Below are 25,650 nucleotides of genomic sequence, written 5' to 3'. Positions count from 1 at the left end.
ATGGGACAGCGAAGAATGTTGTATATTCGCAAGTTTTACATAGTTAAAAACATATATATATATATATATATATATATATATATATATATATATATATATATATATTCACAGGTGGGACACAGGGACACAACTACAATGGCACGTAACGACTTACGCGCGCGGGGGGGGGGCTTGGTGTGGCGCGAAGCGCCCCCACCAATTAGGTGTTTGTACTAGCTAGTATTTTCATAAAAATATTTGTAAAGTAACTGAGTCTTTCAAAACACGAATAACAATGTCGTTTGTACTTTAAGGATGCTGTATTGGCTTAACTATTTCCATGATCACGTTTCTAAAGAAGACATATTCACTTTAATAGCATTTATAACACTGAAAGCTAAAATATTTTATGCCCTAACAGGGCTATTATCATTCCAGATTTTCATATCAACATCTTTTACCACTTATCAAAGTTAGCACTACCGCTTTAATAATGAACATGAGTTATTAATATAAAAGACCAGGGAGATTGTCGGGTTCGTTTTTGTCTTCACAGTCATCAGTGTTCAGTCGACTGTAGTCTAAATTCTAGTTACAGCCTTCATGTGTCAAACAAGGGTTTCAATGACAATGTTCCACTTCTTCGTCATGTGCATTAGCAGCTATTACTACTCCTCCTTCTGATTTGTTCTTCACCGTCACTCTTTATGTAAGTTTGTAATTATGATATGTGACCACCGAGAAATTTTACCCGTGACCTGAAAAAAAACGAGAAAATACAGGAACACAAAATTAAAAGAAAATGAATGGTCTTCTGATTATTTGCTCTCAGATCAAAAAATATGTTCTAAACGTTGACAGTTTTATTCAGTAAATCTTTATAAGCCAAAATAGTTACAATAAAATTTCAACTCTAGCCAACGGAGAATGCTTGCTTTATGAAAATGTGACCCAAGAGAAATACAAACTAACACAAATATTCTCATATAAAAGCAAAACAAATGAAGAAATGAAGCAAGAAAAGGAAAAAAAGGAAGAGGAAAGAGCAGAGAAAAAAGAGCAGATCCCATCCCACCATGATCATAAATAAAACCAAACTTAAAACTAAATCAGTCATTCGGAAGTCCCTACATCCCGACAAGGAATAATTTTCAAGAAACATTTTCTCATTGACGAACGTTTCTTTGGAGTTATTTCATAAACTTTGTTGTTTGCAGCAAGAAATATTTGGTATCTTCATAAACATTTTCGCTTTTCTTATTTAATTAGAGGGAGAACCCAAGCTTCTTGGGTTCATGATGGCTACAAAACGGTGTGAATAAACTACCATAATTCACCTAGCCTATTTAAACTTTAAACATTAATTAATGTTTAAATAACATTGTTTAAACATTAATATGAGATAACTCCGGATCAGCTAATTGTCGGTGAATACCTACTTAGACGAGGATACTTTCTAAAGAAACCATGGTTTAGAAGATAATGACAGTGATGAAACTGGATGCACTGATTTCAGTATTCAATACACGGAAAAAGATGGCACTCATCATTCAAAGCATTAATTTATTATCAGTTCAATGATATAAAGTGGAATATATAAGTAGACATAAAAAGAAACGAATAGGTTTTGAGTGTTAAATATCAAATTCCAACATTTTCTTACAATTAATTGGAGTTTGAAAGATACGCTTGCTAGAATCTCATTACAGTCCGAAACTTAAATTTTGTTTACAAACACTTGAATATGGCGATTTTTTTAAAAGGTATCTGTACTATAGGCAATGTCCAGTTTAAAAATTCAAACATCTTAGAAAAATAGCACCAAAAGCAGTAAAGCAATACCAGCATTCTATGTTTTGAAGAGGGGAAGGGTCCACTTTATACCTCTAATCATGCTGATAGAAAATAATTGCGTGGTTTCGGCTCATAAACGTTTCCAAAATGTCTATATTTCTACCGAAAGGTTAATTAGATGTGCTGGGGAGGGGGGGGGCTACTTATCAAGATTATATTATGTTTTGATTTTGGAATTTTTATTCAACCACGAGTTCTAGATCTCGAAAAATTAGGGGATTATTTAGACTTTTTTCAATGAATGTTCGATGAACAGACTCAATAAATGGTTAGGCAGGACATTTTTCTTTAAACTCTAAAGATGAGTACACACACAAAGCACACAAATGTTCCACCTCGTGTTTTTAACTTTGGTTAAAGGCTCGCTAAATACGTTTTGGATTCAATCATAAGATTAATGATGGTTGCAAAATTGTGGGAAAAATTCACCTTAATCTCTTTGGGCGACATAATATGGATAGAATCTCGCTTCTGTGGTGAAAAGTATCGCTTGAAGTAACCCTCATGGTTGATTTTCTTCTCATTTGGTGGTGACTCATTTCGCTTCGATTTCCTGAGGGGAAAGCTCAATGGAAACAACATTTAAAGCAAGTTTATTTGGCACTTCCTATTCATCTGAATCTGTTCTTCTGTTCGGAGTATCATACCAGAGCCATCCGCTGATTCTTTGAAACGATCTTTTTTGTCAATTGTAGCTTTCCCCCCCCCCCTTCCCGATTTTGAAAAACACCTTTTGTGTTTATTTATTGAAAAACACCCTTTTTGTTATTTTCTTTGAAAAATAAAGACAACTGGCGTAGCAAGGTCCTGCGACACCCGGGGCAAAATTTCAACTTGATTTGCGTCATGTCGAGTACTTTTGATATAGGGACTGTCGCGAAATCTGTTACAATCAAGCTTTAACGGGATTTGCTTTTTTGTTTTTCAATCATATCTCAGTTGATTATTTTTTATAAGTCTTTTTTTTAATCTGATTTTGTCCCCTCCCTCTTACTAAGTATTCCATTTTTAGGCTGATCTTCAAAATCTTCAGGAATGCATTACATTAGAGCAACAGAAATCGTCAATTGGCGATAAAAGCTCTAAAAAACCTGCCCAACAAAAGGATGTTCAGGAAGTGACTGAAAGTATTACAGAATCATTTCAAAATCCATCTGAAACAAATAATGGTGTTCAGCGACGTGGAGCTTGGATAGCTTTTCAGTGCTTGGCCACAATGTACGATGATCTTTTGCCTGTTAAGGTTCCAGCCTTATGGGACGTTGTTACCAGGATCAAAACAACGTTGGTAAAAGGTATAATTTCTTTTACATATGGTCGGCCCCAAAACAAGATACTGCATATCACTCTTTTTTTTAATGAAATAGAAATCGTAAAAGACTCCTGGATTTCTTCACCCTCGTCAGATTTTCGGATCTTTAATGCAGAGGAGGTGGAGAAAATGGGCTAAATTGGCAAAATGAAGGGCTAAGGAAATGTTTCAATGTCACTATCTCAAACGAGTAACCAAAATAAATGTATTTAATACGTACCAAAGTAAAACCAACTACAGTTTCTGGCTTTTGGAACAACAACGAAATTTTTCATTTTAGCCCTAAAGAAGGTCCTTTGAAAAGCTGAAAAAATATATTATTTAAGAGAATGGCGGATATGTCTTTTAGTTTTGGATATAAATATCTAGCTTAGTGAAGTGGCACTGTTAAACTCTAAATTCAGAAGAGTGTTTGAACAATCCTCTTTACATAGTTGTTTTAGGCGGTTTCTTAGTTTCTGCTTTACTTTCTTAGGTCAGTGGCTACCCTGTGTGTGAACTGTACAGAATCACTAGATGTGTACTTTCCAAAATTTCAGAGGTGCAAAGGACCCTATGTACTACTACTTTTGGACGTATTTTGTTTTGATTTTGAGTGACCGAATTTGATTGTATCGAAGATAGACTTAATGAATTTTAGATGTTATGATAGTCATAAGCTACTCAAATCGTCAAAGTTCAACAAAAGTTTAACATTTTGAATTAACGTCGAATAACGGCACTAAGGGATTTAAACAATATAAAGAATGCTAAAAACTATTTTTCTGAGAAAATGCTGCCACTTTGCAGTTGCTGAGCTAAATACTGTTGTCAGTTTTCTTGGTAGGGAGTCAGTTGCCAGTTTGACATGGAGTTAACTGTCAATTGCGAGATATCAATAGCTTTGTAAGTTTCTTTGCTGAATTTATGTTTTTTTTTTCTTTTTTTTTATATAACACATTGGCTTGAGACGTCACAGAAGATTGCTAATTTTCGCTTAAATTTTAAATTATAAATTTGTCCATCAACAAGTCAATAAATTGTTTTAATTTCGTTAATTTTTTGTTATTATGCAGATTTTGCTTTGGGGGTTCACTGAGGTTTTTCTTGGGAGGTTAATCATAAAAAAAAAAAAAAAATTGGGAAGGGGTCGTGTTAGCATTAGATTTAAATTCACTTGTTTTTTTTAGATTTCTTCGTCAATAAATTAATGCAGTTTTCATTTTTATTAATTTTGAGCTATTTATTGTTCTCGCTTTGCTAACATAGACGCTCTCTGACATTTTTCGTGGGAAACTAGCCAGCAAAAATTTTTAGATGGGTTTGGCGTTAGCAGATTTGAAAAAATGAATTTTTCTGTGATACTTTGTTGTCTGTTATGCTGATGTTTCAAAATTTAAAATTACTTGTCTGTGCTTTGTCAGAAATTATTGAAAACAAACGAATACTGTTTGACTTTGCGAGATGTACAAGTCGTCAGCCGAAGTCCGTCTTTTTTACCCCTTTTATTAGTTGCTTTCTCGTCAAAGTCATTTTTTAGCTCCTTTCCAGTCGTCTAGTTGATTCTGTTTCCATGCGCAGTTAAACGTTATATTTAGTGAAAAAATAAGCAGTAGAACCGATAAAAAATCGCTCAACTGGTAATTATGCCCCTAATGATTTAATAAATATAAGAATAAATTGATGAGATGCAGTTTATTTTTTATTTCATCGTAGATATAATTTATCATTGTTCCTAGTGCAATAATTGTAAAATTTAGTTTAAGAGACCTATTAATAACTGGGGCTCGTTTTATTGAAATGTGTTGAGTGATTTATAGGTATTATCCCTTTGTTCAAAATTTTGGTACCGATGCCATGTGGTAAACTCATATATTATAACGGTATATTATTGTAAAGAATAAACAAAGAAGGAAAAAAAAATTGCAGAAAAGTACTGGACAGTTTGGCTTCAACAACAATAACATAGAACATAGAACCTAGACTAATATGGAACTTCTGAAGGGGTTCCATGGGGTCAACACGAAAGCGTAGTCCACATTTGTTTTAAGTTGTCTACTTGAAACTATGAAAGGTAAATTAATATGATTTATGCAACACATGCATTTCTTCGTTATCCTTGCTTATAGTATTTTCCTGTGTAGACCTTTTTCTAGGATAGGATATGTGCCTCATCGTTCTTACCTTTTTTCTGCGTCATAAGTTGATCTCCTTGATTCATGAAAGATCAAGTTTAAAAGGGTTGTGTATTTTATAGTTTTTATTAATCTAGAAGTGCTTTGCGTCAAGTGAAGCACTTTGACTAGATACAAAAACTAACACTAAATCGAACAAATAAGTATTATTTTTAAATGTCAATTTTTAATATTTCCGTTAAAAGAACTGAAAAAAGAATTTTAAAAATGATTTTTTTTATAGTTGTTGAAAAGATTAAGCTAAGTAAGAGAAAATTCGATGCCGTGTGTTTGAATAAATTTAAAGACAGTAGGCGTGTCAAGTAACATTAAAGTGCGGAAAAGTTAAATAACTGAAGCCCAGAACTCATTTTTGTTGAAAATGATATTGAAAAAGAAGTGTCTATTTTGTTAGTATTTTAGTTTAAAAATTGTTATTTTGGCTATTTTTTCTGCAATTTTCAATTCTTGTGTAAACTAATTAAATGTAACCGTCGTAATCTTCAAATAGCTACTTTTATCATATATTTTTTTTCCCGAGGCTTGCCATATAAGTTTGAACGGCTGCTAAATTTGAGATGCTCTTTTCTGTTTTGGCACTAATGCCTACGGCTTACTCTTGAGTGTTTATGACCCTGCTATTCTGATTTTCTATATTCCGGCTAAGTGACATTGTCAGTTGTGCCTTTCCTTACCACCATATTAAATATAAAGTATGTACGGATTAGAAAGCTTTTAACGCAAGATAAGTAAGTTTCAAATGTAGTGGAAGGCTGAAAACAGTCTGACCAAAGCATGGACTGAAAAAAATAAGGGATATATAAATATTCTTAGCTCCAGCAATTAGTTTGATATCTTAGAGAGTGTTGCAATTTGCAATTATATACTATTTGAACTCCTACTCAGAGAGTTTAACCGGTTTGTCCTGTGTATCGCTGTTGCCGAGAAGTCTCTTTGCGCGTCAGCTGGTCATTGAATGAAGACCCTGTGGTCTCAACCTTCAAAAATTCATTCATTGAAAAATACGATTTAAAAACAGTATATACGAAAACAGGAGAATCCAGTTTTAATTCGACAAGTTAAGATTATTATCCAAGCAAATTCAAAGTTATAACTTGGTTCTGTGTTGGTGAATGGATAGATGTGAAGCTAATAAATCCAATATGTTTCATGTTCTTTTGGTGCAAGTACAGCTATAGGCTTGTTGCGAAATCGTATGCTTCAGAGAAAATATAAACATTAAGAAAATTAGTCCAGAATCATCATACCAAATATAATATTCTTAAATACCAATTCTAGTTGGTATTATTTTAGATATGTTTTTGTGCATAAAGCTCAACCCTTGAACTATCTCTATTTGAACAGAGAAAATGTTTGGGAAGTTTTCCTCGAAAATATAATAACTTTTGAACGAACTAATCCAAATACATGGTCTTGGATTAAATCTTCTACTGCTTAAGCTAGTTGAAGTGCTATGCTGCCTTAGCAGAATTCGGAAGTTGTGTATTTGAGTTCATTCATTTTGCCAACATTTTTATTTATGATACTCAAATCATCTGCAATCTAAGTCAAGGAAAATTATACCTTCCCATTGATTCCATGCTCTCCCATAGCCTTTGTAGTGTTCCTTAGAGCACGTTTCAACCAAAATGATCCGTATAAATTGGGATGGAGCGCAACCCAGCCAAACACCTGACACCATACGAAACCAGCTACAAAATGAAATAATTTAGATAAATAGTCCTACATGGACATTCTCTAACGATGGTAATTACTGAGTGAGATTACGACCAATTAGTCTCGTTACCATTTATCCTGGTAGGTCGTTCTGAAAATTTCCTCAGAAGAAGGTCACTAATATAGCCTACATGTAGGAAACCGAAACTTTCCCATGTTAAAATGCTTTTGAAGTGACTATTCAGTATTTCGTGGAACATACAATTTTTCAGACATTGCTGCGCAAATATACGAGTCTTTGGTGTCCCAGCAAAAAGAGAACTAGCCTAAGTGTATTCCTCGTCAGACATCTCCTGGAATTACATAACCCTTATAATAGACTTTCTGCCGAATATGTATCTCACTTTTTGCTGAGACTCTGAATTGCCTGTTGGCACTACGTCAGGGGACCTAAGACTGGGTTTTAGGGGTGAGGTTTTTCACCGATTAGATACCATTACAGCATCAAAGTAAGAAATTGGTATGGTCTCAATGACTTTTCTACCAGTATATCCTACTATACTCCCTTTGACGAGTAATTCTAACTATTGCTGCATTATACAAAGGCAGTGTGTTAAACTCAAGGAGGCATCTACAAGAGGACAAAGCCCTACCTACAGGAGGAGCCATTGGTGGACGTTAGGCTCTTGAAGAGCATTTTTGTCAGACAATTCACTTCCATTTAGAACGGCTTTCTGAAAGATGTTATAAAAGGAAATTCAGCATCTGTAACCCTAGAAAAGGTTATTATATAAGTTGATTAATTGTTTATCAGGCCCTAACATTCTAGTAACCAGGCGTCAAGAAAAATATCATAAAAAGGTTACCATGATGATTAATGACAAGTACACTTTTTTATGCTCAATTATTTTAACTTGGGTAAAGTTCAATATAATGCTTTACCTAAATTCTGCTGACTTATTGTTATAATACCAATTCTAAAACAGTACGCCCTTCCACGGACGAGAAGAGGACTGGTTTCTCAGTGTCTGAAACTGTTCATTCCCGGCCTGAACCAGTTCCACAAGACCAAAACGGTTAACAATGTACCCATTTTTGAACCACCGAAGGTCTAAAGCAAAAACTTCGCGTTTTGAAATAACAATTTCGCAACACTGGCCTATCAGATTCATTAAAAATGTCCCAAAATGGGGTCAAATATAAATATGTGGAAGAGCCACGCTATTATATATTCGAAAAAGGACTTTCCGTTCCAGATTAAGCTGCGATGTAACCAGACTAGCATAAGCAATTCTAAGTTTGCATTCAGCATCCCGAAGCAAAAGCTTTCGTGTATTCTTAATCGAAGACCAAATCGGGAGACCCAAATATGTTAGTACAGTGGTGAGTGCCACCGCACTATCACCTAGACAGACACTATCGGGCATATAACTACCCTGTGAATTAAAGAAGAGGACTTAGGACTTTGCAGCATTCATACTTTGTCCTATTTGTAGATATCTATCAGATAGGTTATAAAAATTTCGTTAAAGACTAGCTATTAACCGGCACGGATTTAACGGATCGTCCGCATAACAAAGCACTGATGTATCCATCCCTTTTGAAATGCAACTAATAGGTAGTCCAATCTGCGCAGGGAGAGACGCGCTGTTGTAGATAATCGGTGATTTGATGGCTCCTTGCTTTGTTCCGACGAATACTGGGAGCTCACTATCTGAAAATACACTTCCCAGCTTCAAATGAACTTTTAGATACCTCTGAATTTAATATAATGGGAAAATTACATCTAGACTAACATCACGGCTATGCAACTCCAACATGCCTCCAGCCTGCGAGTGGATAAGGGAACCAAAAGTATTCGTAACATCGTTTGCTCCGAGAACCAGAGTGCCCTCAGACGCATCTGTATATTACAGAGTTTGTTTATTCAAACAAACTGCCCTTAGAAGTCTGAATTACAGACTTCTAAGGGCATGAAAGTAACCCAAATCTGACTGGGACCCGAACTGGAATGGTGGCTTAATGCACTTTTCTTTTAAGTGGTCAACAATCAGAAGCTCAAACATCTTTGCGGAGACGCTTGACACAGTCACCGGTCACAGACACAGTCGCTATATGATGAATATGATGATTTTGGTTTATTCTTTTAATAATTGAAAAAGGATTTTTCAGAATTTGAATATATACGAACAAAGCCAGGTTGTATGAGGGGTAATGAATAAAACGTAGAGCAAAAATTGCCAAAGGGTAGAATAAATAAAGCAAGATTTTCTTCACCTATCATACTCAGGTACTGCGTAAAATATAGAAAGAAAAAAAAATCAAACTTGAGAAATGAAATCCCTGAAGTGTGTTGAAAAAAAAAATCTACTGTAAAATTACTTTAGTTTCCATTTCAGCAATTTTTTGTGTCAATATCTGCTTTTTTTCGTTGTTTCATGGTTCCACGAACTGACAATCTATGTATTTGTTTTTCTTGTTGCAGATGTAGGCCCAGAACTGTTTGAGTCATTTATCATTGGCTTGCAAGTAATTGAGTGTGTGGCTCCAAAATTGTCACCTTTATTGCATCCAAGTCTACATGATCTTTTAGAGTCCATATGTGATCTTCTTTCTCATCATCACAAGGGTATCCGACATATGGCCGGACGAGCCCTGGCTGCTATTGCGACTATAGGAAACCCGTCAAAACTCGCGGTCATTGAAGTTGTTGTAAACAAGGCTAGTGTATATTTATTTATTTCTCTCAAAATTGACTGGTATAAAATGCAAGTAAATAAAGTTGCAAAAATTCCAACAAATCGATCAAAGCAAAGATGTGCCAAAATTAAACAGAAAAACAGTGCAACAGACCTAGAAAAACAACTGAATAGAAACAAAACAAAATCATTGAAAAATTTTGATAGAATAGAAACAGAAATTGGTAATTGAAGTCGAATAGAATAATGCAAATTGAATTGAAGTAAAAACTATGCAAAATAATTGACATTTCGAGTGTTTAATAAAGAGATAGAGAGAAAAAATATCAGATTACTGTAGAAATGATTCATTTTGATCGAAGCCATTTCCAATGAATCCTTAGTTTTAAGTCCGGCAAAACAAAGTGGAAAACTAAGTAAATATTTAAAATAACAAACATTAATTGATAGAAAGTCAAAAGTTTTTAAATTTTAGTAACGGAGCGAAGGATATGGATCGTGCTAGAGAGCTACTGAATTCAAGAGGGAACCTAAAACAGTAGATACCACGTAGCCGTGTTACTGATTTAAATTATAGGTTTTCTAATTATAGTCTTGTAATTCTAGCCTTTTGTAGTTTTACCTTGAATGTATGAAATTATTATTGACTTATCAGAAGGACATGAAACCTAAATGAGGCAACTCAAGATGAACAAGAGTATCAGAAGTGGATGGCAAAATAATTCAAGTCGACCAATAATATTAAGGAGAAAATATTGACCTTTTTAAAAACTAATACAAATATCTCTATCTTCAGGCACACCAGAAAGGAATAAAAGTTTTTATTAGGATAGCTCATAGAATGGTAGCTTGTTTACATGCAATAAAAGTTGCATTCCGTGCCCTAGAGATAAAGTTATCAGTAAAGAATGTAGAAATTCTTCCAAAAAGACATTGATACTTTATGGGGATTCGACCCATTTATTCTCACCCTATCCTATTTTGTTAGTGCCCAAATAGCAGCGCTTTTCCGTGTTTAATAAAAATAGGTTTTATGTGTTTTAAAGTCAACATACGTCTTTCTTTTAATTTATTTCCTTAATCTAAGATTCCTTCTAAATAGCCCTCTTGTGTCAGTTTCAGGGTTTTAGAAATGCAGCCTTTCGGCTTAGCAGGGATATATCCTGGTTCTACAGTGCCCAAATAGCAGGACACTTCCCTGTTTAACGGAGTTGTGGTTTATATGAGTTTTTTTTTTTACTTTAATCTTTCAACATAAGTTTCTTTCTGGATAGTCCCCCTAGTCTTCACTCTCTCCTTTTTTCCTTCTGGGGCTATCCAACAAAGTGCACCCTCCTTCCTAAAATCAATTCAAGTTTGTGTCTTTACCTCCACCAGCGTCGGAGGTCAAGGAAATCTAGAGTTTTCTAGCTATCAGGACCATTTGCATAAACAACCTTTTCTCTTAGCAGGGTAGTCCCATGTCCTTATTTAATTGTCCCAAAATATTTCTATATATCGTAGTATTATAGTTAACAAGCTTTTTGAAGTAAATGCCCGTCTTTTTTTTAATTAGTGCATCAAGAACTAAATAGCCCCCATCCTTACATTTCAGGACTTTTTACACAGTGCATTCTGGATTGGCACAGTAGTGATGTCTCCTGTTTTGATAGCGTCCACACATATTTATTTATTTAATGTCAACTATAGACAAAAACTTAACATACACACATCCCCTCCAAATGCGAAAGCATGATAAGGAGGAGGGATAACCGAACAAATAAAAAAAAAACTTAGTATAAAATTTAGAACATACATACATGAATTCCAGAATTTTGCACATAGAGCGCTCTCACCCTTTGCGGTTGTGGTGTGCCATGTTTTTATAGTGGTTGTTTATTTTTACCTATTTAACGAATTTAGGGTTTGTGGGTTTTTCTAATACGAAAAACTTTTTCTTTAATTTAGGTGTTGCCTGGATTGTCAAGTGATTGCGAGATAACCCGAATCGGCTGTATAGAAGCTCTCTACATCCTAGTGGACAAAATGAATATACAAATTGTACCTTTTATTGCTATTCTAGTCATACCTATCCTTGGTAAGTTCATATTTTTATTTTTTTATGATTTTTATTTTTTTTGTGCGGGAGTGCTTTCAGACAAAAAATCAATAATTTTTAGGAATGCTTTCTAGAGTAATATTAAATATTATTTTATTTTGTTTTTTGGGGGCAGAATTCTTTCAATATTACTTATATGCTTCTGATGTAACCGACTGATGCAGCTAAAGAAGGGGGGAGGAGTCTTCTCTTATTTGTGAAAAGTTACGCATGAACATGGTTTGGTAAAGTTTTGTTTTAAAAATATATTTTCCATCTTCAAACCTTCCTGATCTCCTCAATCGCCAAATCATGGCTTTTAAGCTTTGTGTTCTTTTTTCATAAGACTCACTGTCGCTCCAAGTAAAACAATTGAGATTTTTCTCATAATTATATGAAGTTTCCGAGAAAATTGTAGAAAATCCGAAAGCCAAGAAAGGAGTAATGGTAGACTGTGCTTTTACAAATTACAGAAAAAACTGAAAGTTAAAAATATTGTAGAATTTTAGCTTTACAAGCTTGGATAATAAACTACTTTAAATCCTCTTGTCTCGTTACCAATTATGACGGAGAGTCTATATTTTCTGATTGTTTTTAGTTTTGATTTATTCTCCCATATTTGCATATTAAAGTTTTAAAATGTTTTATTTATTAAAGTAAAAAGTGTGAAAACGTTTAAACCGCATTTTTGTTCTCAGTAAAGTGCAAGTTATCTTCTGGTCTTGAGAAGGCATGGGGGATGTCGGCACTTCTGATGTTGATATTTGCTTGTTTTGAGTTTGACTCGCTTACTTATTATAATTTCTATTCGTTTTGAGTTTATTTTATTTACTGATGGTGATTTGTTGTAGTTTTATCCGCGGAAGATTATTTGACTTTATTTCTGCTCATATTTGACCTAATGGAGCTCTTTACTTTTCCTTGAAAAACTTGTTTTGTGGAATTTTAAATTAATTTCTGTTCGTTTTTATTGACATGGTCTTTTTCATGGAAAAAAATAATATTTTATATTTCTTTCCAATTTTTTTTTCAGTAAGAATCTACAGTATCCGTTGCTATTTGTATGTTCGAGAAACTTTTTCAACAATTTTTAATCCTGACACAAATAGTGTTTTTTAATTTAATTTTATAGCTTCTGAAGTTGGCTTATAAAATAAAACTTAATATCAGTCCCAAAAGATTATTTCTGTGCTCTTTGCTAACCTGGACACTCTTAAACTCTTTTATTTATTTAAATTTTAATAGCAGAAGTGGTATTATTAGTATCCTTAAAAGTTTCAACTTAATACCCCCTGTCGTTCTCGATATATTGCTGACATGTCTTATTGGCAATCATAAACACAATGCCTTTTATTCATTTTAAAGCAACAAATCACAGAAAAAAAATTGTAGAATTTTAGTTTTACAAGCCTGGATAGTAAACTATTTTAAATCCTCTATCCTTGTTACTAATTATGGCGGACAGTCTATTTTGTCTCATCGCTTTTAGTTTGGGATTTATTCTCGTCCTATTGGAGCAAATTGTCAATGTTCTCTATCCCTCTAAAGCGGACTTTGGGAAGAAACATATGAAGGAGAAATGGGAACAATATGTCACTAAACTCTTGATGGTCAACCGCAAAGAACGGTTAAAAAGAACGGTAGTAAAGAGTGAACAACAGCCCCTAGTAGCCAAAAGATAAAAAAACGCATTTCAAAAGTTAAAAAAACTGCCTAATGAAAAAAAAAATTGGCATCTGGCACTGATTCAGTTGTAGCTATTACTTCGGTTCGTCTTAGAATTAAAAGCTTATTGCAAAAATAAATTTATGGTGATTTCGAAACAAGCTTGAAATCCCTCGAAAATGGCGTCAAATCAAAATGAAAAGTGTACCATTGGAATCAGCATAGTCGAAAACCTCACATAGGGGAATATCCCCCTCCTTGAACGACAAGGAAAATCACTTTTGCATCGGTAGCACTGATCTGTCTCCCGTTTTTTTTTTTTTTTTTTTCGTTTTTTTTTTTCGGGCCTAGTGGGCTACCAGAACAACAGAAAGATGCTTAATGGCTCATTCAGAAGCTATTTCTCATATCTACGTGCTTTTTATAAATTCTGCCATCTGCAAGTATCAGATGGCACTAAAATGGCACTAACAGGCTACCAGAACATCGTTGACAGATTTTTTATAGTTCATATAATAAATATGGCTCATATCTACGTTCTTCCTATAAATTCCACCATCTGCAAGTTCAAAATGGCACTAAAAACGGCATTTCTAATGCCCTGTCTAGTGGAAACGCCGGGGCTATTTGGCTATCAAAACTTATAAAAGCTCTATTTAATGACTCATTTGAAAGCTATTGCTCATATCTACATGCTTTTTTTTTCAATTCTAACATCCGTAAGTTTGATATAGCACTGAAAACAATACTTTTGGTGCCGCTAGTGGGAAAGCTCTGAAGTACAAAATAGGTACTATTGCAATAGTTATGTTTCAGAAAGTAGCTCAATCAAAAGTAGCTAGGTCGGGATGAAGTGCTTTCTAAACTTAGGTTTTTACAAATTCTAACCATCCATTAGATTTCACTGACTTCAATGTTAACTAGTGTTTGGGGAGGGATTCGCAATGAAATCTTTATCATGGTTTAAACCTTAGCTGCAATGTAGTAGAGCGAACCAAAGCCCATAGTAACTAAAAGCTAAAAAATGTCAAAACGGTGTATTTTTCTTTTTTTTCCTGGCCTAGTGGGTTACTAGAACATCATAGAGAGATACTTAAGAGCTCATTCAAAAGTTATTTCTCATATGTAGTTGGTTTATATAAATACCGCCATTTGCAAGTGTCATATTGTACGAAAAAAGGGTACTTTTTATGCCGTTTCTTAGAGGAGGGGGTAGCAGGGACGTATGGTGGTGATGGGGCTAGCGGGCTACCAGACATCTTAGATAGATTTTTAATAGCTCATGTAAAAATATTGTTCATGTCTACGTTCTTCCTATAAATCCCACCATCTGCAAGTTTCAAATGGCACTAAAAACGGCACTTTCCGTGCCATGTCTCAAGTGGAAAAGCTGGGGTTAGTGGGCTATCAGAACTTTTTAGCGTGATGTTTAATAGCTCATTTGGAAATTTTTGCTCATATCTACGTGCTTTTTATCAATTCTACCATTCTTAAGTGAGATATAGCACTGAAAGCAGCACTTTTGGTGCCACTTCTTAACCGGAAAATCTTGGAAGTATAATACGGTATCATTGTAATAATTATGGCACGAAACCCTTAACATGGAGGTTTGCAAGTACACCTCCCGCATGTTTCTCCTCTAGGCCCCCTTAATAAGCTACGCAATTAATGTCCCACAAACACCAATGTTTTAAATTGCAATATCAGAGGCGTGGTTCTGTTAGTACAGTGCTGAACTTTAAATTAGATTGTCATGCGTTCGATTCCATCTTGGATTTTTTTTTCAATCTTGGTTTGTTTTTTTCTTATGATTACTTTTCAGATAATCCACTATTTTTGTAAATGTCATACACTCACATTTTTTAAGCATATCCCAGGGAGGCTCATTTTAATCCTATCATATCTACGTGTTTTTCTCGATTTTACCATCCATAAGTGCCATATAGCATTAAAAACGGCACTTTTGGTGTCAATTCTTAAGTGGAAGAGTTTGAATAATTATGTTCCAATAATTATGGTCCAAAGTCCTTAACTGAAGGTTTATAAGAACCCCTCACATATACTCCCCCTCCAGAACCTCTTGATAAGTTTCATAAATCGCCTACTCATCTTGAAAGTAAAAGGCTATTGCGAAAAAAAATAAACTAAAACTAAAAACTTTTCAAATAAAAATCTACAAAAAATTAAGCTTGAATGATCAATAGTTTTAAATTGAATCTTCAAATTTCACTCTGCGATGAAGCCTGTGTCCTAGTTCTAAAGTGGTAATTGAGGGAAAGGGACGTCCTTGCCCCTATAGTTTTTTGTTCCTGCCTAGGTTTTGAAAAACACCCTTTTTTGGTCATTTCGTTGGAAAGGGCACTTTTATCATTTGAAAAAAATTGGGAAACAACCGAAAGTGTACTTTGTGGGAATCTGCTATCAAGTTAAATTTCTAAAAAGTGATTAAGTATTAATATAAACTTTTCCATGAGCCCTTAAACAGCTCTCTTTTGTTACAGTAGCCTTCTAGTTTCTGCTAGTCAGTAGGCGATTTATAAAGCCCTGTCTTCATCATACCTTTTTCAGGCGAAGGCGGCCGAGTAAAAACAGCTTTTTGTTCATCGAAAAAAAAATTCTGAAAAACATGTATTGTTTTGTGAAGTATGGGTGATGAATTTTATGTTATAGACTGAAAGTTTTTCGTAGCTGTCAAGGTTGTCTGCAGTATTTTCAAGAGGTGTCGTATCTCGCCTAGATCGATGATAATTAGAAATTACATTAAAAATAAGTTTTCAACGGAAATTAAGGAATGATATTAAAACTTAAAACGTACATATAATATTCTGTATAAGTAAAAAAGATCATGGCAGTGTTGTTTCTACATCTAATATTAATAAAAATCGAGCAAAGATTTAATTTAAAAAACAAAGTTTTCTGTGGGAAGTAAAGAGCGAAGTTGAAACTAAAAATGGACAAAAATTATTACTTCACAGCCTATGTAATATATATCAATAAGACTAGTACAAATAAACCTACTAATTATGTTTCCCTATGTTTCTAGGATTATAGAAAACTAGCGCTTTACTGAAAACACAAAATAATATAGAAGTTTTAGTACAGTAAAAGCAAACCAATTAAGTACACTTTTTACAGAATAAAAATAGAATCAAAATATTGTCAATCCCTTTTAGGCTCAATCCCTTTTAAGATAAAGCAACAATCCATTTTAGAATTTTTGCTTTTTGTTGTTTAAGCTGCTATCACTTTTGCACATTGGCTAAGCACAATGACTGGCTTTCGTTTTGGTTCTGAAAATAATTTGTTATGATTAGTTTTTAGACAAGTTCGAGGACTATAGACTAGCTTTAGAGTTTGTATCAGTTCAAATTCACTGTTGTATAGGGAGAAATAACCGGATTTCTAGAGTTCATATTATGTCTTATTTGATCTTCATTTCAAGTAATATTAAAGCATATTTCTTACAATTTAAGGTTGTATATTACTCACTTTTGGTATTATAGCTGACGAGACCAAAAGGCTACCTGATAAATTAATCCAATATTTCTGTATGCTGTTCAATTTCTTTGCGGCTATTATAAAAATATTTAATTTTACGCTTATATTTTTAAGATAATTTCAATTGTTTACTGAAAGTTACTGATGTCACAACTGCTGTAAGACTATGAAAAGCTTCGTAGATCAGTTTATTGTTGTCATGCTACATACTCACTTTTGACTCCCAAATCAATTTCCTGTTTTTTATACTTGACTTTTGTGTTTTCAATAAAGTGCTAGTTTTCTATAATCCTAAAAACAGAGGGAAACATAATTAGTTGGTTTATTTGTTCTAGTTTTGTTATATATATTGGATAGGCTGTGAAATAATAATTTATGTCTGTTTTAAGTTTCAATTTCGCTCTTTACATCCCTCCAAAAAAATTTTTTTTAACTAATTATGTTAAAAATACAGTTTCTTATTTAATTAAAGACAAAACTAGTGAAGGTTGGTAATAAGTTTTATTAGTAATGGCACTCATTTCTAACTAATAGTACAGAAGGGGTTAGTAGCTGTTGTGGGAGTAATCGTTTTTTTTTTCAGCAGCTGCCTAATGGTTGTTGGTTTTTATTTTACGAAATTTTGGGTAGCGGGTAGAAGTCGAATGCTATGTGTTTACTATGGATTTTTCTGGCGCTTATGACCATTCCATAAATAATTTATGATTGATCAAGAGCAAAAAATGGTACTACATGTCTATTTGTACATACGATGTACATACATGTCGATACATACGATTTGTAGTAAGCAATTTCAAATATGCTTATAAATAAATTTTGTGGTTTTTATATCACCGTTTTTCGAAGTTATACTTAATACATTTTGGTTTGAGATATTCATAGTGAGATTTTGGATATTCTTAATGATCCATATTTAATGGTTAAGAATCACACCTTGAACAATCCCATACCGAGTAAGTGCCAAAATAGGTAAACAAGTATATGTGTTTGAAAGGGGATGGGGTACGGATTTGGTTGGGCTTGGGCCCAAAGCCCTTCTTTGCCTTCTAGTTGTGAAATACTGAGGCTGACTTTAACAAGGTGCAACATACAAACAACTTGTAAAATCCACAATTAAAATGTTTCGATTTTGGACATCTACAGAGCAAGAATTGTTTCAGATTCTGAAACACCATAGATGTTTTGCCTACTTAATGTTATTTAGTTTGGGGCAGTCAAAACTCCGATTCGAAGGATTTTCAAAAATTAACATTTAACAATAAAAGACCATTCCTTAATTATCTTTGAGACATGATGAATAGAAAGGGACGATATGCCTAGCTCTTTGGTCGGGTCGGAGGGGATATTGAACCTCTAAATATTTACGTGGCCTGTTTTGATTTCGGATTCTGTTTCAATGTTGCCCTCTGATTTATAACTGATTAACTCTGAACGGAGGTGTAGAAGCTGACGCCAGAGCTTGAATATGAAAGGGATGGGATGTCTTTACAAGCATGAAGAAATCGCTTTGGTATAGACATGAAATTATCGTCAAAAGGAAGGTGAACGTCTACAAGGCAACTCTTCGATCGATCCTGCTGTATGCCAGTGAAATTTGGCTTTTAAAGTCCGAAGAAACACGTTCACTAGAAGTATTCGACCATTGCTGCATGAGACACATACTACGAATCAGCCGAGGGTTTCATATATCAAACGTTGAGGTTCGAAGGCGTTGTTCCCAGAAGGCCCCCCCTCTCGTTAATCATAACACAACGACGACTGAAATACCTGGGACACACTACGACGGCGAGCTGGAACCATATCCCGCGATTTCCTTACCTGTGATCCCCTTCCAACTTGGAAACGGAGACCAGGCGGCCAAAGAAAGAATCTCTAGCAGACTCTCAAGAATGACATGGATCCTTGGGGTGACTTCCGGCGACACGGACGTCGTTCGTATAAGGACTGGCTGAAGATTGCAGAATAGACTGCTGCTGACAAATCGTGCTGGACTACGTCAGTCATCCCGTCGTCCACTGGTGCCGGGCAAGGTGGATTATTGTCTAGTTTCTGCCGAAAGTGAATTAAGTCTGATTTATAATCCATAAGCTCAGGCTTATAATCAACAAACTGAAAGATATACTAGATGTCTATGTTTGAGGGGAAATGGCTGTATTTGCAAGGGCACATGCCCAAAGATTCGAATCATGCAGATTGAAAATTCCTGCATCATTGATTTCAGCAAGGTTTGCTTTGTACATTATAGGAAATATGGATTATTTTGGATTTCGATGTTGCATAATTACAAACAGATTTGTAATTAGGAAGGTCGGAAACCCTTGAATAACATTTTTGGTGAATGTAGATTTATGGGATACTGGACCTTCAACCATAGACATTAAAAATCGTTGAAAAATAGTTTTATACGGTAAGATGAAATTTCAAACGTAAAAGCCATCATTATAATCACTGGGAAATTAATGAAAAAAAGAATAAATAAAAAATAAATAGATAAATAAAGTGCAAAATCAGAATATGGTATTCAAGTAATACTTTTTACGGAGAATATGATTTTTTATAATTTATTTCATCTTTTTTTTCAAGATAAAATTTTTTGTGTACTGACATTTTAATTTTTTTTTTTTTGTTAAAAAACAATGAACAGTATGAAAACATATCCATATAAGGTTTACCATTTACTTTTATTCTTTAAGACTCCAAATTTTATAATATAATCAATTACATACTCATAACATACTGTTACTCTGCACCATCTATACTTTTATTTTAATTTTATCTTAAATAAATATTGCTCCACTTCTTAGAAACGATTTTAATTTGTGTTCTATTTCTTTAACATTATCGTGGTTTAACACCACCTCAAAACTTCCATCTCAGTATCCAATTTTCATCTGTAGTCCATGCCATTTACATATCTTCAACTCAGACCAGTTTGGACGTGCCACTTTACTTCATTTTCTTGGCATGCCAATTCCCCAACTTTGCTTGTTTTCTTCTTGTTCTTAAGAACTGCTAGCCTTTTCTAGGTTTTGTTTCTAAGATTGTTCGACCAGCTTCTGAAGGGTGTCTCAAGCAGAACCGTCGTATTTGAAAAGTCTGTTATTTTTATTTGTTGTTGTTGGCAACATTGTTTTTGCATGTTTTATTATCACTCATCATTGAGGTTATTTTTTGATATTGTGCTTTTGTTTTCCAGACTAATGTTACTGGTGTAAATGTATTGTAAATTCGATTTGTAGTATATTTAAATCCGGTATTCTTTTGAGACCACCTTCTTTTTGTTAATTTTAGATTTACTATTCTCGTATACGTACAACTGGTACTTGCAGCCTTCGCAGCTCCAAAAATTGTTGTATATAGAGCATATATTGTAGCATTGACATTGTCATTTTGCTTCCTTAACTGTCTCGATCTTGCCTATGATACCAACCATCCTTGCTTGTACAAACCTGGGTACAAGCCGTGTTTCGAAGCAGGATCTTCTCTATTTTTTTCGCGCAACTGCATCTAAAATTCATTCGAGTCTCTACTGTTAGGCGGCCCTACACGGGCGCGTGCCACATTAACTGATACAGGACACCCTCTAGTAATAATATTCTACCAGACTTTAATTATTATTCTCCAAATCTAAACCAGAAGCTTTCTTGTTCTTAATAAGTCCTACTCCCTGCCTAATTACCTCATCCTTGCTACCTCAGTGAACATTTTTGTGTTGCCAAAATTGATGTTCCCGAACCCAAGAAACTCTTCCGACCCTAGTTTCTCAAACTCCAGGTTTCTTATGTTTAAAATTCTCCCTGTGAGTCTGGGGAGCCTATGGTTACTGGAATTACCAATGATATCAGAATTTCTGTTTTCAATTTAGGCGAAAACGCCTGGTCCTGCTGCCAGATCAAAAGAGACAAGTTTCTACCATTTCTCATCCAAAACGTCTTAATCTCAACAATTTTCAGCATCGAAACGTTTCATGTTGAAATTTGCATATTATTTTGTTTGGGGGTGGGGGCATTATTTGGAAAATACACGAAACAGATGGGTGAACCTTTTAGAAAATTGAAGTATAATAATGTTGGTGTTTTGAGATGGGGTATGAGCTCAAGCCTCTCCCCATTTCTTACGTCCCCAATTGACGTACATCTGTTTAGATAAGTAATTTGGAATTATATTTAATTTTTAGGTCGAATGAGTGACATTCGGGTTAGAGACTTGGCTTCGCAGTGTTTTGCATCTCTAGTTCGAATGATGCCACTGGATAGCGACAGTACTGACATCTCTTTGTCGGATCACCTTGAAGAGAAGAGACGTAAAGATAGAGGCTTTCTTAAAATGATGATGAACCCAAAGAAAATAGAGAAGTTTGAGCTGAAGTTTGACATTGACGCCACGCTTCGACCTTATCAACAGGTTTTACGATATTATTGGCATTTCCTATATTGTTTAAAATTGTCTTGAAAACAAATATTTGACCAACGAGTGTTTTGCCATTCCATTTGTTACTAATAATTGCGTGTAACTCTTTTTTGCTTTTCTTTCTTCCGTATGTGTATGTGTACTTTCAAGGGCTGACTAAGGGAAACGAGTTGATTGAGATAAGCAAACATGTGTTTTCATATGGGTTTTAAATGTATATATTGCTTGAAACAAACCTCGTGACGTGTGGGTAGTTGTTTGTTGACGTAACCTGCTGCCGGTTCGCAAAACCACACTTTGTGTCCCTTAAAAATTAAATTCAATTCTGACAAAGAAAGAATAGATAAATTAGGCCAGAAAAGTATTCAATCAGTATTACCAAGAGCCAGTAACAATCAAGAAAAACAATGCCAACAATTGAATTAAATTCGTGAAATTTTTTAATTCTTAAAATAGAACAAAGTACCAAAGAGAGTTGAGTTTAAAAAAATTTATATATATGTACACATTAATAGCTCATTTTGTTCTAGTGAAATTTATTAATTTCAAAGTTGGTCATCAAAACCTATTAGTATAAGAAGATTTCCGCAGTTACAGGAAATTGTGGTTGAAATCCCTCAAAAAGGTTGTAATCTTGATGAAAATTATATAACTATTTCAACATGTATGTTGACCCTGCAACCACTATCCCCGGATACAAGATACATACATTAAGGCTTTGAATTAAGTTTTTAAATAGTCTCGAGATCTTTGACTTTTATTTGGGTTTTCTCTTTTCCTGTGTATATAGAACATGGTGTCCCAATCTGAGGATAACGACGGTATAGAATACTTCTATAAAATTTTTGGAATATTATTGTATTATATTCTTTTTTGTAGAAGAATATTCTTGAAGAAACTTATAAAGAATGTCGATCTGGGGATGACGATTATACAAAATATTGTATCGAACCTCTTATAATTACGAAACGCTTATAATGAAATAAACTTATCATTAACGATTTATATTGTTCAAATTATATAAAACACTTTTTAGATATACATGATAAATGTATATTGTTACAAATGACGCATTATGATGATGAATAATAATAATTTTATTAGAAATAATTACTATATGCGTTATCATTACAAATTTCTATTATTGCAGCACATCTATTTAGTATATATTATATTATATCATAATACGTGTAAATTTGTCGCCTCAAGAAAAATTTTGTGCTGGGAATTTCTGAGGTATAATTGAGCTAAAACTTCGAGTATTTTTTTTAAGAAAACAGTTTTCTCTATTTATAATTTCCTGCTATGTAGACAATCAAAACGTTTTAAGTGTTTAAGATATGTTAAATAGATGAATCTTTGCTTTATAATGAAGCTCTGTAGACTTACAAAGGAAAGGGATTGCTGCGAAGTGACAGGTTTTATAAATAAGTTGAAGGTTGGTAATAACATGGTGGAAATTGTAATCCAATATCTTTGACGGGTTTTTTTTATCATAAAATGTAGCTTTTATTTGTTTCTCGAAATTGTAATCCAAAAAAGTTGGCTATCAATTTTTTTTCTCCTTTTTTGAGATATCAAATGAAAAGAGAATAAACAAAGTATTAATTCGATAGGCTTAGTTGTAAGTTTCCATGTATTAACCGAAATTATGAATTTCTGGTAAAAATAAATACTGTATTTTAGGATTTGGTATTATTATTAATAATAAAAAAATGAGAGTTTTTGATGCACAAGAGCTTTTTAACTTTGGATTTGAGTGCATAAAGTAAAAAAAAAGTTTTCTCTAGAGACCTTAATCTGGGGCACTTAATTTTTGTCACACGTTTTTGAGGACACGTATTGTGTCCTCAAAAACATGTCTTCAAAGCGACGTATCGCCTTATTTCCCGTAAAAATATTTAAATCGTACATTTATTTGTTTATATATTGCGTTTTTATGGCACTTGGTATTAACCAAGTGACAGATAGCAATCGCAAATTTTGTCGATCCCGGCTTTGCTACTTTAAGCACTTTCAGGTAAGCTAGGACGATGAAATTTGGCAGGCGTATCAGGGACCGGACCAGATTAAATTAGAAATAGTCGTTTTCCCAATTTGACCATCTGAGGGGGGGGGGCGGGAGTGGGGGCCCGTTAATTCGGGAAAAAATAGAAAAAATGAAGTATTTTTAACTTACGAACGGTTGATCAGATCTTAATGAAATTTGATGTTTGGAAGGATATCGTATCTCAGAGCTGTTGTTTTAAATCCCGACCGGATCTGGTGACATTGGGGGAGGGGAGTTGGGAGAAGGAAACCTAAAATCTTGGAAAACATTTAGAGTGGAGGGATTGCGATGAAACTTGGTGGGAAATGTAAGCACAAGTCCTAGATACATGATTGACATATTGACATAACTGGAACAGATCCGCTCTTTTTGGGGTAGTTGGGGGGGGGGGTAATTCTGGAAAATTAGAAAAAATGAGGTATTTTTAACTTACGAACGGGTGATCGGATCTCAATGAAATTTGATATTTAGAAGGACATCGTGTCTCAAAGCTCTTATTTTAAATCCCGACCGGATCTGGTGACATTGGGGGGAGTTTGGGGTGGGGTAACCTAAAATCATGGAAAACGCTTAGATTGGAGGGATCAGGATGAAACTTGGTGGGAAAAATAAGCAGAAGTCTTAGATACGTGATTTACATAATTGGAACGGATCCGCTCTATTGGGGGGGGGGGTTAATTCTGAAAAATTAGAAAAAATGACGTATTTTTAACTTACGAAGGAGTGATCGGATCTTCATGAAACTTCATATTTAGAAGGACCTCGTAACTCAGATATCTTATTCTAAATCTCAACCGGGTCCAACGTCATTGGGGGGGGGGATGACCGGAGATCTCAGAAAATACTTAAAGAGGAGAGATCAGGATGAAACTGGATGGGAAGAATAAAACCTGTCTAAAATACCTGACTGACATAACCGGACCGGATCTGCTCTCTTTGGTGGATTGGGGGGGGGGGGTAATTTGGAAAAATAAGGTATTTGTAACTTACGAAAGGGTGACCAGATCTTAATGAAATTTGATATTTAGAAGGAACTTGTGCTTTAAAGCTTTAATTTTAAATTCCGACCAGATCCTGTGACACTGGGGGAGTTGGAGGGGGAAACCGGAATTCTTGGAAAACGTGATAATTGGGTATTTTTATCTTACGAATAGTGATCGGATCTTAATGAAATTCGATATTTAGAAGGAATTCATGTCCTCAGAGCTCTTATTTCAAATCCCGACCAGATCTTTTGACATTGGGGGGAGCTGGAGGGGGAAATTTCGGGATGAAGTTTGGTGGATAGAATAAGCAAATGTCCTTGATACGTGATTGACGTAACCGTACCGGATTTGCTCTCTTTGGGGCATTTAGGGGGAAGTGTTCACTGATTTGGTGAGTTTAGTGCTTCTGGACGTGCTAGGACGATGAAAATTGGTAGGCGTGCCAGGGAGCTGCACAAATTGACTTGATAAAGTCGTTTTCCCAGATTCGACCATCTGGGGGGTTATAGGGAGAGGAAAAATTGGAAAAAATTAGGTATTTAGAACTTACGAGTGGGTGATCGGATCTTAATGAATTTTGATATTTAGAAGGACATCGTGACTCAGAGCTCTTATTTTAAATTCTGGCCGGCATTAAGCCTCTGATTTTCCTTTTAAATCAATCTATTGATTCCTAGAATTTTGTTAAAGCTCATACCATATGAGCTCTTGGCTCTTAGCTCTTCTTGCCTCGTCACAAGTGCCTTATGAGCTCTTAGCTCTTGTTTTTCAATATATAAAAGTATTTTTTTGTAATTTACTTCCCTTTTTACTCGTGTTTAGGTGTTTTGTTATTGTCTTTCATTATCTCTTTCTCTCGTTAACTCTCATTGTTTCTCATTATCTTTTATCGATTTTGTTTGTTGTTTCCTTTAATATATGAATATGGTAATATATTCCTTTTTTACCTCATAATTAGACGTTTTATCATTGCCTGTCACTATCTCTCTCTCTCTCATTGTCTCTCATTTTTTCTTGTTATCTTATATCTATATTGTTTATTTGCTTGGAGTTTCTTTTAATATATGAACATAGTTTATGTAATATACTCCGCTTTTATCTCACATTTAGACTTTTTCTCATCATCTCTTTCTAATTAATCTAAAAAAAATTTCAGGAAGGTGTTAATTGGCTTGCGTTTTTGAGAAAGTATGAACTTCATGGAATACTCTGTGACGACATGGGTCTTGGAAAGACTCTTCAGACTATTTGCATTCTAGCTGCTGAGCATATGGAACAAACTGAGGTATT

The 25,650-nt window shown here is 34.4% G+C and overlaps 1 protein-coding gene across 1 annotated transcript in view; it reads left to right on the top strand.

Annotated features, from left to right (window-relative positions):
* LOC136026099 (TATA-binding protein-associated factor 172-like) overlaps positions 1-25,650 on the top strand; it is a 246,494-nt gene that overhangs the window by 71,076 nt on the left and 149,768 nt on the right. Inside the window, exons 17-21 of the mRNA XM_065702380.1 lie at positions 2,846-3,128; positions 9,461-9,696; positions 11,622-11,751; positions 21,092-21,318; positions 25,517-25,645. Of these exons, the coding sequence (XP_065558452.1) occupies positions 2,846-3,128; positions 9,461-9,696; positions 11,622-11,751; positions 21,092-21,318; positions 25,517-25,645 (1,005 nt within the window). The remainder of the gene's footprint in view (positions 1-2,845; positions 3,129-9,460; positions 9,697-11,621; positions 11,752-21,091; positions 21,319-25,516; positions 25,646-25,650) is intronic.

This window comes from Artemia franciscana, chromosome 4, assembly GCF_032884065.1.
Source record: "Artemia franciscana chromosome 4, ASM3288406v1, whole genome shotgun sequence".
NCBI lineage: Eukaryota > Metazoa > Arthropoda > Branchiopoda > Anostraca > Artemiidae > Artemia > Artemia franciscana.
The sequence above is the reverse complement of the archived record's forward strand: the minus strand, read 5'-3'. Positions and strand labels throughout refer to the sequence as shown.